Source organism: Chiloscyllium plagiosum, chromosome 3 (genome assembly GCF_004010195.1).
Source record: "Chiloscyllium plagiosum isolate BGI_BamShark_2017 chromosome 3, ASM401019v2, whole genome shotgun sequence".
Taxonomy (NCBI): Eukaryota; Metazoa; Chordata; class Chondrichthyes; order Orectolobiformes; family Hemiscylliidae; genus Chiloscyllium; species Chiloscyllium plagiosum.
Genome location: NC_057712.1, coordinates 70,013,989 through 70,028,348, shown reverse-complemented (window position 1 = coordinate 70,028,348; position 14,360 = coordinate 70,013,989). Strand labels below are relative to the sequence as shown.

General features: G+C 39.2%; 1 protein-coding gene across 31 annotated transcripts in view; it reads right to left on the bottom strand.

Annotated features, from left to right (window-relative positions):
• Positions 1–14,360, bottom strand: part of LOC122544790 (neurofilament heavy polypeptide-like) — a 196,001-nt gene that overhangs the window by 70,490 nt on the left and 111,151 nt on the right. For all 31 annotated transcript variants that reach the window (XM_043684122.1, XM_043684127.1, XM_043684177.1 and 28 more), the window contains 2 exons: positions 8,489–8,530; positions 220–258 (listed from right to left, as the gene is read on the bottom strand). In XM_043684122.1, coding sequence (XP_043540057.1) covers positions 220–258; positions 8,489–8,530 — 81 coding nt within the window. The remainder of the gene's footprint in view (positions 1–219; positions 259–8,488; positions 8,531–14,360) is intronic.

The following is a 14,360-nucleotide window of genomic DNA, read 5'->3' as shown; positions in this document are numbered from 1 at the left end:
ATGTCCTTTTTTAGATGTGGGAGTGTGCCTACTTTGAAGTGTATTATTGCATCTTTATCCTCATTATGTCAAAATCCCTGATTCCACACAGATTGCTATGGTTCAGTCTGACCCACGATCTTCTTCAGGGCAATTGTATTGGGCAATAAGTGTTTCCCTTCCATCTCACATTCCATCTTTAAAACAAAAAGCATCAGATCAAACCTGTAGATGCTTTACCTTTTTCAGCAACACCAGGTTTCTTTTTCTTCTCTTTCTCTATAAAATGAGAATAGCAGCTTAGCTTTATTTTGAAACAATCTTCATGAGCATCATTACAATTGGCATAAAATATAACCTTTATAAAAACAGCAAAAACAAACTTATGTTCAGTAACTATTCTGTGTGGCCTACAGGCATGCAATATTAAAACAGATGATACATTGAACTGCACCATTGGGCATCATAGGGGAACATCATGCCTCACCTACAATCAGTGTACTTACACCCACAAATGCCAGAAAGATGGGGAGAGATTGAAATACATAAAGAACAGTTAATGCTCAAGCTGTGGAAAGCATAAAAGGCACCCTGACTCAATCGGTTCCTCCATGTTACCCCACAATTGCCCAAATACCTCACACTAATCTAAGATGAACACAGAGTGTATCAAACATTTTATAGACTTCAGAAACAGGCTAGAGTCCTATCTAACCACACAGGTTATATAGAATGTACCATCATGTCTGAGAATGTGTGGAATTGGGAAGCAAATATGCATATATGCCCATGAATCTGAATCATCTCCCTCATTCTGGTCATGCCTAGTTGTAATAATTTTGTATTTAACACGTGTGATTTATCACATTAGGAGGCCACACAGAAAATCGTAGTTGGGATTTGGACATTGGACAACAGTGTGTTAGGTCAGAGGTCTACATTAAAGAGCTGATTTGTACTGATGGTCTGGTGCAGCATGTTTACAACACTAAGCTGGATACCTCATCAGTATTGAAGGGTGGAGGAGTGTAAAGGAGTGTAAACACTGTATTAATTAGCTTGGACCTAGACTAAGGTCCAAAAGGGGGAACTGTCAGAGTTATTCTAACCTTCCCTGGAATATACTCTCCTTGTGTACACCTGAATAAACAATTGATAAACTCAAGACTCCTGTAGTAAACTATTAAAAATAACCACAACATCAATTTATGAGAATCCAAATCATTTTATAAATTCACTGAAAGTTGTGGCTATTAGATGAATGGGTAGTGAGGACTGATATGAGGGCATAAAGATGAGTGAGCGAAGGGCTTTCAAGAGTTAGGGGAATGGGGTGAAGTTATATAGATGAAGAATGGGTACAGAGTAGTGAGGCGTTAGAGATATAGAGATAGGAGACAGAATAAGGGTCAATATGAAAATGGAGGATATAAGAGTATGGAGGTGTATGACGGTGAGGTGAAATGGTGCATAGGCATGTGAGAAAGTAGGGAGATTCATGGAGTGTAAGGAGACGTAGGAGCAGCAAGAGGTATGTGGTGATATGAGCATGAGATAGGGCTGGTTAGATTTTGAAGAAATGAAGAGGGGTAGCTGTTCAGGGCCTTTATGTTTATCCACCAACTAACGCTAATATCCCAGGGAATTGCAATGGGAATTTTAAATTGCCCGCCGTGACATTGACCTTCAATTTCAATATGGGCTTGCTTTGGAGTCAGCATAGAGTCATAGAGCACAGAAACAGACCCTTCGCTCCAACTAATCCATGCCGACCAAGTTTCTCAAACTAAAGTAGTCCCACTTGCCTGCATTTGGCCTATGCCCCTGAAAACCTTTCCTATTTGTTTACCTATCTTAAATGTCTTTTAAATGTTGTAACTGTACTTGCACCTACCACTTCCTCTGGCGGTTTGTGCCACTATATGAACCAGCCTCTGTGTGAAAAAGTTACCTCTCAGGTTCCTTTCAAATCTTTCTCCTCTCACTCTTAAAATATGCCTCATAGTTTTGAACTCCCCCACATAGGGAAAAACCTTTCTCTTAACCTTATCTATGCCTTTCAGGATTTTATAAACTGCCATAAGGTCACCCCTCAACCTCCTATACTCCAGTAAAAAGAGTTATAGCTTTTACTTATAACTCAAATTCTCCAATCCTGGTAATGTTCTGGTAAACCTTTTCTGACCCTGTCCAATTTAATAATAGCATTCCGTATAGCAGGGCAACCAGAACTGTACACAGTGGGTCCACCAAGGTCAATATGATGTCCCAACTCTTATACTCCACAGTCTGAGCAATGAAGGCAAGTGTGTTGAACACCTTCTAAACCATCCTGTTTTTCTGTGATGCAAATTTCAAAGAGCTATGTACCCAAACCCCGAGGTGTCTCTTCTCCAGTTCATCCTCACCAACCCAATGATAATACTCTTGGAAGGAACTAATAGGCTGGAAATGAGACAATGACATTGGAAAATGGGCCAACTCTTGATTCCAGCTTTGATTAGGAAACACTGGCCCAGTATCACAGATTGAATAGTGGAGAGTGGAATACACAAGGTTTAATTGCCAGTAGATGGTGATAGTTTGGGAAAGGTTGATTTACAAAGGGATCTGGGTGTTCTTGTTGACCAGTCACTGATAGCAAACATGCAGGTGCAGCAGCAGTTAGAAAAGCAAATCATACATTGTTCTTCATTGCAAGAGGATGAGAGTACAGGAACAGTGAGATCTTACGAGCATTGTACATGGCCTCAGAGAGACCAAACCTGGACTATTGTGTGAAAGTTTGGTCTCCTTATCTAAGGGAGGACATAGTTGCCAGCGAGGAAGTGGGATGTACGGTCACCAGGCTGATTCACGTAATAATAGGTTTGTCATAAGAGGACAGATTGGATTCACGGGTCTGTATTCAGTAGAGTACTGACACATTTTAAACTCTGACAAGATTGTACAGACTGGATGCAGGATTTCAACAACAAGGGGTGATGGTCTCAGGATGCACTTAGGTTAGGAGACATTTTCTCACTCAAAGGGTGGTGAACCTGTGGAATTCACAAAAACAGAAGTCTGTGGAGGAGTCATCATACAATTAAAAAGAAATATATTTCAAGGACCTAAAAGGTGTCAAGGGGTATGACAAGGGAGCAGGAGTATGGCTTTGAAATGGTATGGCAATGTTGAATGGTGTTACAAGTGCATGTACTCAGTTGAATGTCTTACTTCAGAACTTATTTTCTTTTGCTAAGTTCCTAGATGTTCACACATTATAGGTAGAAGCATCTACATAACATAATCACTTGAGTTAAAGGATCCCATGGGAACTTTTTAAACTTGTTGCACACCATGTTAGAATTACACATGCAGGGTCACATTGATGCTATGTTACTACTCACTCCAGAGAATTTCAACTCTTCTATTTAGTGTGTAAGGTCAAATACTGTTTCTGGATTTGTCGTTAAATTTAGAAGAAACTATCCTTAAGATGTAGTTAAATACATTATCAGAAATTACAATTTCACTTTACAGTACATACTGTCACTCAAAAAAGGTTTAGAATATGTAATTTAGAAAAACAATAATATCCATATATACTAACATAATAGCGGTCAAAATGTTTAATTGTACAATACCATTAAAAAAAATTATGGTAACAGCTCAGATGATTATTCAGCCCATCGTTCCACATACTATTAATTAGCCCAACCCAAATCAATCACACTGCCTACTCAGTTCCTGTAGCCTTGTATCTTGTGTGTCAAATAATTATTCTTCTTTTTCTGGAAAATTTGTCCAGTGCTTTTGGCAAAATATTCATGCACTACACAAAAATATATTGTGTAAAGAGATGTCTCCCAATATCTCTCCTCATTCCTACTCTCAGTTTTAGAGTCTACCTTCCTTATTAATGATTTCCCAAACAGACAAATTTGTCTTTCCACTTCACTAATTAAAACAAATATTATCTTAGCCATCTTCACTCCAATGCAGTCCCCGTGTCTCAAGTCTCTCCTTACAATTGAAGCCAGTCAATGTGATAGAAAAAAAGCAACCTTTCTTTGTGGATACAGTTTATTAACTAACCTTAAAGCAGCTGCTAGGCACCAGTATCACCTGTTCCTTCATTAACATGCATGCCGTACAAGTACCAGGCAATGACCATCTCCAAGAAGAGAGAATCTAACCTTCACTCCTTGACATTCAATAGCATCACCATCACAGAATCCCCTATTGTCCACATCCTGTGGGCTACTATTCACCAGAAACTGAGCAAGTCTAGTCATATAATATTGTGACAACAAGAATTGGTCAGAGGCTATGAATCTTGCATTGAGTAACTCCACCTCCTGATTTCCCAAAGCCTGTCCACTATCTACAAGGCAAAAGTCAGGAGTGTGATGGAATACTCTCTAATTAGTGCCCATGATTGAATTAAAAACTATGCAGTCAATTAGTTAATTGATCAATCACAATTATTTAATAAGTTAATAGATTCCCAACTTCTCTTTTAATAGAACTTGTGAAAGCATACATATGATCCTTGAACACACATTCTCCTGTGTCTGCGTGGGTTTCCTCCGGGTGCTCCGGTTTCCTCCCACAGTCCAAAAATGTGCAGGTTAGGTGAATTGGCCATGCTAAATTGCCCATAGTGTTAGGTGAAGGGGTAAATGTAGGGGAATGGGTCTGGGTGGGTTGCGTTTCGGTGGGTTGGTGTGGACTTGTTGGGCCGAAGGGCCTGTTTCCACCCTGTAAGTAATCTAATCTAATCAACAGTGATAACTTAGGTCAAATGTACATTGTCCTAAACAGAATGGTTATCCACAAAGTTTAGTGGGCAAGCTTTTCTCAGATTACCCCTTGTATGGGATTTCCATTTGAATATTGAAGAAATACATACTTGTATTAGTGAGTTTTGAGAAGATTTGTAGCTCAGGTTGGTGTTTTGGATGTAGGTTTGCTCACTGAGCTGGAAAGTTCATTTCCAGATGTTTCGTTACCCTACTAGGTAATATCTTCAGTGGGCCTCAGGCGAAGCAATTCTGAAACTTTCTGCTTTCTATTTATTAGAAATAGAAGAGAAAGCAATGCTGAAAATTCTTTCTTTCTATTTACTAGAAATAGAAATAAATAGAAAGCAGGAATTTTCAGCATTGCTTCACCTTAGACCCACTGAAGATGTTACCAAATAGGGTAACAAAACGTCTGGAAATGAACCTTCCAGGTCAGTGAGCAAACCTGCATCCAAACATGCTTGTATCTATAGCTTTAACTTGTGCCAGTGTTTCAGAAGAGTGTGTTGCTGGAAAAGCACAGCAGGTCAGGCAGCATCTGAGGAGCAGGAGAATCAATGCTTCGGGCATAAGCCCTTCATCCAGCAACACACTCTCGACCCGAATCTCCAGCATCTCCAGTCCTCACTATCTCCCAATGTTTCAGCAGCTAAGATGTATTCTCTCCACTCCCAAATGAATGGAAAACATTTATTCTGTACCATTTGTACCATTCTGTGGGCGGCACGGTGGCACAGTGGTTAGCACTGCTGCCTCACAGCATCAGAGACCTGGGTTCAGTTCCCGCCTCAGGCGACTGTCTGTGTGGAGCTTGCACATTCTCCCGTGTCTGCGTGGGTTTCCTCCGGGTGCTCCGGTTTCCTCCCACAGTCCAAAAATGTGCAGGTTAGGTGAATTGGCCATGCTAAATTGCCCATAGTTTTAGGTGAAGGGGTAAATGAAGGGGAATGGGTCTGGATGGGTTGCGTTTCGGTGGGTTGGTGTGGACTTGTTGGGCCGAAGGGCCTGTTTCCATACTGTAAGTAATCTAATCTAATCAACAGTGTGTTAAACACTGATGCACTCCAATAGCTGTGCAGAATATTGGCACACGCAGCACAGTTAAACACTATATATTTTTTGGGTAATCTTGGGCTGGAAACGTGAGGGTACATTTTTCTGAATGCAATTTCTTTGGTAATTATTCATTCCCAAGTCTCCTTCAATAGTAGCATGTTTTATCATAGTATTCACTTCCAATAATTCAGAATACTGAAAGGCCCAGACAGTGTGCATGTTGGGAAGATGTTTCCATTAGCAGAAGAGACTAGGACCCAAAGGCACAGCCTTAGAGTAAAGGGAAGACCCTTCAGAATGGAGATGAGAAGAAACGTCCTTCAGCCAAAGAGTGGTGAATCTTTGGAATTCATTGCCACAGAAGGCTGTGGAGGCTAGGTCATTCAGTATATTTCAGACAGAGATAGATAGATTCTTGACTGTTAAGGGGCTCAAAGGTCACAAGGAGAAGGCAGGAGAATGAGGTTGAGAAACTTATCAGCCATAATTGAATGATGAAGCTGACTCAATGGGCCAAATGGCCTAGTTCTGCTCCAATGTCTTATGCTTGTATGGTCTTATACCTAGCATTGGGTCTAGGGTAAGTGCACAATCAATTTAACTGTCCAATCAAACTTAATTGTTCTGTTTCTTCCCTGAATGCCAAGTGATGTGAGGACCTTGGGATGTCATTAACACTCACTCCTGACTTATTCTACTACTGTCTATGCCTATGTAACATAAAAGGCCCTTGAAGCCTGATTTCGAATCTTAACTTCCTTTTTTATTTTATTTATTACACATTGTTAAATTCAGTAGGTATTTCTCAGATGAACAAACCAGAACAAAACGTAATGCTTGGAAATGAACATGCACTAACACTGAAACTTTATTTTCAAGTATATAAAACAGGTCTCATTCACCAGTTTTACTAGATTTTCCCTCTGATTCCCACAGAAAATCATTGATGTGAATTATAAAGATGCCTTCCAGTTTATGACGCTAGTGGAACATTACCGTATCTGCTTTAAGATAAATGCAACCTACCTTCAGCAAAAAGGACTCAACTGAATGCTATATTCTCGCTGTATCATTCAACCCAAATACACATTTGTTTCATTTCTATCGCTTTCTTTATAAATGTCTCCTTCTTTCAGCACATTAAAAATATTTCTCTTTGAAATTTTTCACCCTGTAAAAATGCACTTTTCATATTGATGGACTCACATTCCTAGGAGTATCATGTTAAAAGAACTAAGAAGATATTCAAGATCACTTTTCCTGTCATTGGCACATCCCCACAAACATCTTGACCACCAAGTTTCTCTTCAGAACCCAGAGCCACTGGTCTGTTTTAGATTTATATGTCCCACCAGGAAACTGAGGCATACTCTTCTTGGAATAACTGTTCATATTTCTAAATTTACCAAAGCTCAATCACGCCTTGTATGCATTTAACAGATCATCTTTTGTATGAAGTTTGTCCATAAACGGTAGCCGATTTTCTGAACTTTCCTTAGGGTCCAACTCTTGGGCCAGCCGCTCAGAAAGCTCCTGCCTCGAGTAAGAAGTGACAGTACTAAAACCGTGGGTTGTTTTTACTTGGTAAACATGTAACATGCATCTATATGACTACTTCATTTTTTCCATTGATGCAGTTCAGTTTCTCAAAACACAGGTGGCAAATCATCTTCAGACACTTCACACTTCATCTGAAAAGTAACTGTGACTACACCTGACCACATATTTTTCCCATACCACCGACCTAACCATTCACTGGCCAACCCATCATCCAGTCATTCACTCACCCATAACCTCGTTCATCAATTTACTCATTCATTCACTGAACCTACACTTAAAAGCTAGACCTTTAACCTGCCAGAATACAGTAGCTAGCACTGTAAAAGGAAGTATGTCCTATCTGACCCCAACACCACTGCTCTCTGATAGAGTTCTCCATGAGATACTGTATTTTGTACTTGTTCTTCTCACAGTATTGGAAAATCTCAGATGAAACAGACAGCAGCATTGATTCATATCTTTGCATCATTTTACTGATCTACATGATGTACTCCCTTCGGTTTAAAATGTTTAATCTATAATACTCTCCAAAAATTTAAAAGCACTACACTAATTGGTGCCCAAACCAATGTTATCTTAGCAATCCCTCTAGTGGATGTTGTAATAAAGTGAGATTGTTCTCTTACAGTGGATTCAGGATTATTGCCTGCTAAATATGCACCATTGTGAGACAAACAATTTTCAATTTATTCCCAGAGAACTGGAACTGTTACTTTATAATATATATTATTTATTTGCAGTGAAGAAAAATTATTGGCACAGGGAGATGACTAGCATTAAAGATGCGAATTAACTTTCTATGAAATAGAATAGTTTGTTGTGGATGACAGAACAATGCAATGAATGTTATGTATATGTAATATTGGTGCTATTATTTTGACCTCAAGTGAAAAGATATTTCTCTGGTATTGTTACAGTAATGCCTATGTGCAATGTTCTGAAACAGTAAAATCCTTGAAGTATTTTAAGCATATCAATTACAAGTCCATGCAAATATATGAAATAAAGTTTGGTGAGATCTATTTCCTTTACTAACAAGTCCTAAGAATTTGTGTGCTAGAGTAACTATTAGAATAATAAGAAAACCAGATTATCATAGCTACCTTTAATACCTTTCTCTGATTTCACTGCTGCTGCAGGTTTGACTGTAAAAGAAAGAAGAATGAAAAAAATACTGTAATCATTGCAAACAGCAATAACATTTTTCTTCTACCTTGCATATGAGGTATCTATGAAACATTTCTTAGAACCTTGATAACCAGGTGCAAATTCTCTTCAGGCAGACATATTAAAAATACTCATTGTTAAGATTGTTAGTTTTTCCTGGTAAGTAAATTGAACATCTCACTATCACACAATACAATTTGCTGGAAAATATTACAAGATACAAATTCTGAAATTCAGTTCAAACAATTCAGAAAAGTAATTCAAAGATGCAACATTAAGATACAGCATGTTTATGACAAAGAAAAACCAATCCTTTGTTCAGGAAAACGTGTTATTCTAAGGGTTCCTCTATTAAGTTCGAAGCCTGGATTTTTATTTAAACAAACAATTGCCTCCACTGAAATTGGATTTTAAGTCCTTGGTGTCTGGAACCCAGAGCGCAGATATCACATCAGCAAAAAACAAGTCTGTTCTCAGAGTATTTCTTTTAAATTGCTATGATACCACTTTGGAGAGTGGAGACAACTCTCAGAAATGTGGGGGTCAGAGATTCTTTGGGTGAAGGAGGTTGTCAGGGATCATTTTGTAGGGCGTCAGCTGCTCTTTGAGAATGTTAACTGTAGAGAAGGTTATGCATAAAAATGTACATAAACCCTTTGAAATATTTGTATTCAACCTGTTTGGATATGTTGCAACACATCTAGACACTTTTAGCTGTTCTTGACAGCTTTTGTCAAGATGGATAGTTCCAAAGTAGTCACTGTACAGAGAAAGGAGGCATTCCTGCATCTGGAAGAGTATACGTTTTTAGCAGTGATATCATCTTGAGGCACTGTCAACATGCCTCGTTTATCAAGCTTCAGCTCTATCTCTGTTCTGAGGAAGAGACATACTGAAATTTTAACTGTTTTTATTTCCACAGATTCTACTAGATCTGCTAAGTTACTGCAGCATTCTTTCTGCTTGTTTCTAACTCAGTTAGAAGTTGGAATATATCGCAGATAAAAAATTCAAAAGTAACAGGAACTGTAAATGCCATATCACCCACTCTGGATGAAGCTTGCAGTTGTAAAGGGATCATCTCCAGAAGAACAATCAGCTTGGCTACAAACAAAATACTTCATGATCCACACTGGAACATGGAATATTTATTACAAATGCACTTTAACTTTTCCTCAATTTCACTTTCCCAATCCTGCAACTGTCTGTTTATATGCGCGCTCAAGTGCGGGTGTGTTGCTGTGTATGTTCTTTGTGTGTTTATGTGTGCGTTTTTCATGGTATTCAGGATGGGTTTTGGCAGTAATTATATTTATACTTTTAACTTAGTGAGTCATTTTTAAATTAAAAGAAACTCTGTACTAGCTTTCTAGCGCTTTATATCTAGCTTCATACATTGGCAAATATATACTAAATTTTAAAAAAGCATAACCGTTTAAACACTTTAAGTTTTGCTATAGCAGCCTCAGGAGTGAAAGGACAAGAATTTATTCACCCTTATCTGGAATAATTTGTGGAAGAGCTAGACATCAAATCTTCAATGCTTAATAACACTGTTGACTCATTTGCCATGGATCTATGCTAACACTACATTGCTTAACGTAATCAAGGATGGTAAACCAGTAGTCCTGCTATATTTGTATGAACTGTCTGTGCTAGAGGGATGGAGCAGTACCCCATTTACCTAATGCAATGATTGTGGCCATGTGCAAAAACAACAGTGACCACAACAATTGTAACAATTATCAACAAATTCCCCTGCCAAGCAGTTTAGATTAAGATATTTGTCCATGTTGCCCTCATCAAACTATTGATCTTGGTTGAATGTATCTATCCTAAATCCTGATTTCAGAGCTGGCAGATGCACAACTGACATGATCTTATCAGTCGAGCAGTAATGGGAGAAATGCTATCAACTAACCAAGGCATTCAACCACAGCGGTAAAGACAGTCTATTTAAGCTGAATGCCTTCCAAAGCTGCTCTGCGTGATCTACTGTTTCCATGACAACATGGTGGGTAAAGTCAGCCATGACAGGGAAGTATCAGATCTTCAGAACCCTTTGAAATATGCAGTGGGGCAAAACAGAATTGTGTTCTGACACCAGTATACTCTTCTCATTGCTGCTGTCATACGCTTTCATTCATCGACAGATGATGTGGACTTGCATACCAGAACTGACAGAAAACTTTACAGGGTTGTTTGCCTGAGATCAAAAACTGAAAGGTGCACCATGTCCTCATCAGACAACTGCTGTAATCTAGGAAATGGACAGCCTCTACAATGTCAATAAAATTTTTGGTTTGACCATTGGCATCAGGAAATTAAAGGCATGGCTTAAGATCTTGCTGTCATGCAATGTATCAGTACTGATTATCTGACACTAGAGGTTGTTGATAGTTTCACTATGTAGGCTCTACAATCTCAAGCATTCTGTCACTTGATGCTGTAATCAACATGATTTGTAAAAGCTGTAGCCAATAGGTGCAAGTTGAGCAGAAAGTGTTGTAAAAATACCAATACACGAGACTACCATATCTGTGTCCTCTATAGTCCTCTACAGTGACAAGACCAGAGCAACGTTTGCTATGCAGCATAGAGAGCTGAACAGATCTCACCTTTGCTGTTTCAGATGTATCCTCAACATTTCTCGACAAGACAAGGTCACAATCTCAGGGATTCTTGTGTATACTAATTACATTAGCCTGCAAGCATTGCTAAGCCAAATGACTTCTGAGCTACTTCTGCCATGTTTATTAGATGGATAGTGGCTGTACATTCAAAGAACTTCACTACAATGAACTGGCCACTTGGTCAAAATCTGCTATGTGTTCAAACCTTCACTATAAGGACACCTGCAAGCAAGAAGATGGCAGGCTTTAACACTAACAACTGGGAGACAGTCACCAATGACCATGATCTCTGGACATGGACTGATTAAAGGGGCATTAGAACATGGAATCAGAAAAAGGAAAGTTCAACAGGTGGAGAAGAGAACCCAATGGGAAAAAAAACAGACTGGCAAGTTCTGCACCATTTCAGATCACTGATTTACACTCCAGCCATTAGTCAGAGATTTCCATTGAGAGTGAATAGTTAAATAGGCAATTTAGTATATGATTAAGTTGAAAAATAAGCACTGTATAAATCAGCAGGGATTAATGATAGGTCAGAACAAACCTTAGAGAACCAACAAAGAATGACTCAAAGTTAACAAAAAAGCAGAAAGTGGAGTGTGCAAGAAAGCTACAAAATATAGAAGCTGGTAGTAAGAGCTTTTACGAAGATCTGAATAGAAGATGAGTAACTAAAGGTGGTACTTAACATCTACAGTGTGTTTTCCTTTATCAGTTCATCAACGTGAGAAATGGCCCAGTTCAAGTCCCACCTGCTCCAGAACAGGATGATTAGGAAAAAAACCAAAAGAAACAGCAGAGGCTTTGAACAGATGTTTTGTGTTTGTCTTCATGGTGGAAATCTTCCAGAGGTAAATGAAGTTATAGGGAGTTGGGTGCAGCACCCACTGGCCAATACATACCTTAGCCCCATCTTTAAATCTGCTTCAGAGGATGTGCAGCCTTTATGGAAAATCCACAGGGTGAAAATAGGTTATTTGGCTCATCATTTCTATTCTAGCCAAAAATTAGCTATCCTGGCTAATCCAAGTGTCCAAATCCCAGTTTGTGGTCAGTAACTTATAGCATTTGCACATCCAAACATCTTGATGTCACCAAGTGGTAGCTTATGCATTAGAAACAGGAGGATGCTAAGGATGAATCCTTGTGGGATGCCAGAAGTAACAGTGTTGGAATGAGAAAGAAATCCCTGTAGGTCGTTCTCTTGTTATAATTAGATAGATAAGAATAGAAACAGAAGAATGCAGATTCATTCAATTGAATGATGGCCAGGAAATATTGGAGAATGATAGTGGGAAATGTGGCAGATATTGCAACTTGCTTGAGAAGGATGAAAATGAATAATTGGCTTTTGTCAGGACTTCAAAGCAGTGTTGTGTTAGGAGGAGACTATAGTGATGATTACTGTACCAGAATTACTGGTAACCGTGACATCAACTAATCTGTGACTCAATCAGTAAGCGCACTAAGTAACTGTAGTGATGAGCAAATTGGTTTCTCACTCAGAATGGAAAACAAATAAGAGAAGTCACCATCTTTACGTTGTCATTGTTGAAATGAAATAAAACTGGGTAGTTTAGCATTCTCGACTCTGAAATCAGAAACCAAAGCCATTATGGTGTTTTATGCTCAGAAGCAATTCTGTCAACCAATCCTGGACTCAAAATGTTGGCGTTAATTAGTTAAGTATTCTTGTCAAAATCACTGTTGCATTTCCTACACAGATGACAATTATTGATTTTAAAAGTGATGAAAGATAATTTTACCAAATACCCACGGCTATTTCTTCAATACACAGTGGTATTTAATCATTGACTTGCAACTTTCTGGTTATCTGAGGGATCTACACTCCAACAATGTTATGTATTTTGAGGTCAATATCATTATCAACAAGTCAGGGGCAAGAAGGCTTTTTGTGGTGAAACGGTTAAAAATTATGTCCCAATACATGTGTGAATCTAACCGGAATGGAGGTGTTGCTTAGTCCCGTGTGAATCTTATTACACACCTCCCCGTGTGAATCTTCTTATCTGTATGTAACCAGAATGGAATGTGTTTTTTAGCCTTGCTCTGCTGTTCACATGAATGTTTATATCTGGAAAAGAGTATATCAGCTGGAAAAGTCTCCAGTTCGGTGAGTCTGCTCCGGGGTTACGTTTAACCGCCGAGCGTGGGTTGTTGGCAACCGCTCTACGAGAACTGACGGCTCCCAGTTCCGGTAACATGTAGAGTGAGTATAAGCCAGACCCGTTGTAAGTATGAGACCTGGTTGTGGCGACGCTGCGGGGAATAAAATGCTCATATTCTAGCAGACTCGCCTCTTGGTCGTTTGTTCTGTGTCAGACTACTCTCCTACGAACCTGACCTTGAGAATTTTTTAAAACACTTTTGTACAACCCTCTACTTGAAATCATCATCCTACTCCTGCTGGTCGTCAAATTCAATCATTGATGAGTGGCACATAGTTGATCACTCAGTGCTAGATTGAGGGGGTACTTGGTATCAGAAAGAAAGGAAGGATAGCAGCAAAAGTCATCTCACCTCCTCCACCCCAGCCAATCCTTTCATTCTACTTCCCATGATCCCCATGTGTTGACTCCTTTCCTGGTCTCACCCAGCCTGGCCCTTGCTGATCATGGTGAGTACCTTCCTAGCTGCAACGGATAGCTGCAAGTCTCCAGACATTGTTTTTCCTGACCATATGAAGTCCCACTCTGCAAAACTAATGCTTGATCAGAGAACATTATTACTTCTTGTTCAACATTAATAGAAGTTGACAATAACCAGAAGGAGAGGCTTCGCCAGATGAGAAGTTAATACAATAGCAGAGATATAGATTAGATGCATCTTTAAGAGAAAAGCCTGAGGCAACTCTTTTTCATTCTTTATACTCTTATTACACCACAAAAAAACTCAATAAGATGGAGATGGTGAGATAAAAAGGAAAAGCCTGACAGATTTCTGCCTCTGAACAACATTCTCAAAGTTGTGTGAGCAATGGCCACAGTACATAACCAACAGGGAGGGGGCATTATAAGACCATAAGACATAGGAGCGGAAGTAAGTCCACTCCGCCATTCAATCATGGCTGATGGGCATTTCAACTCGACTTACCCACATTCTCCCCGTAGCCCTTAATTCCTTGTGACATCAAGAATTTATCAATTTCTGC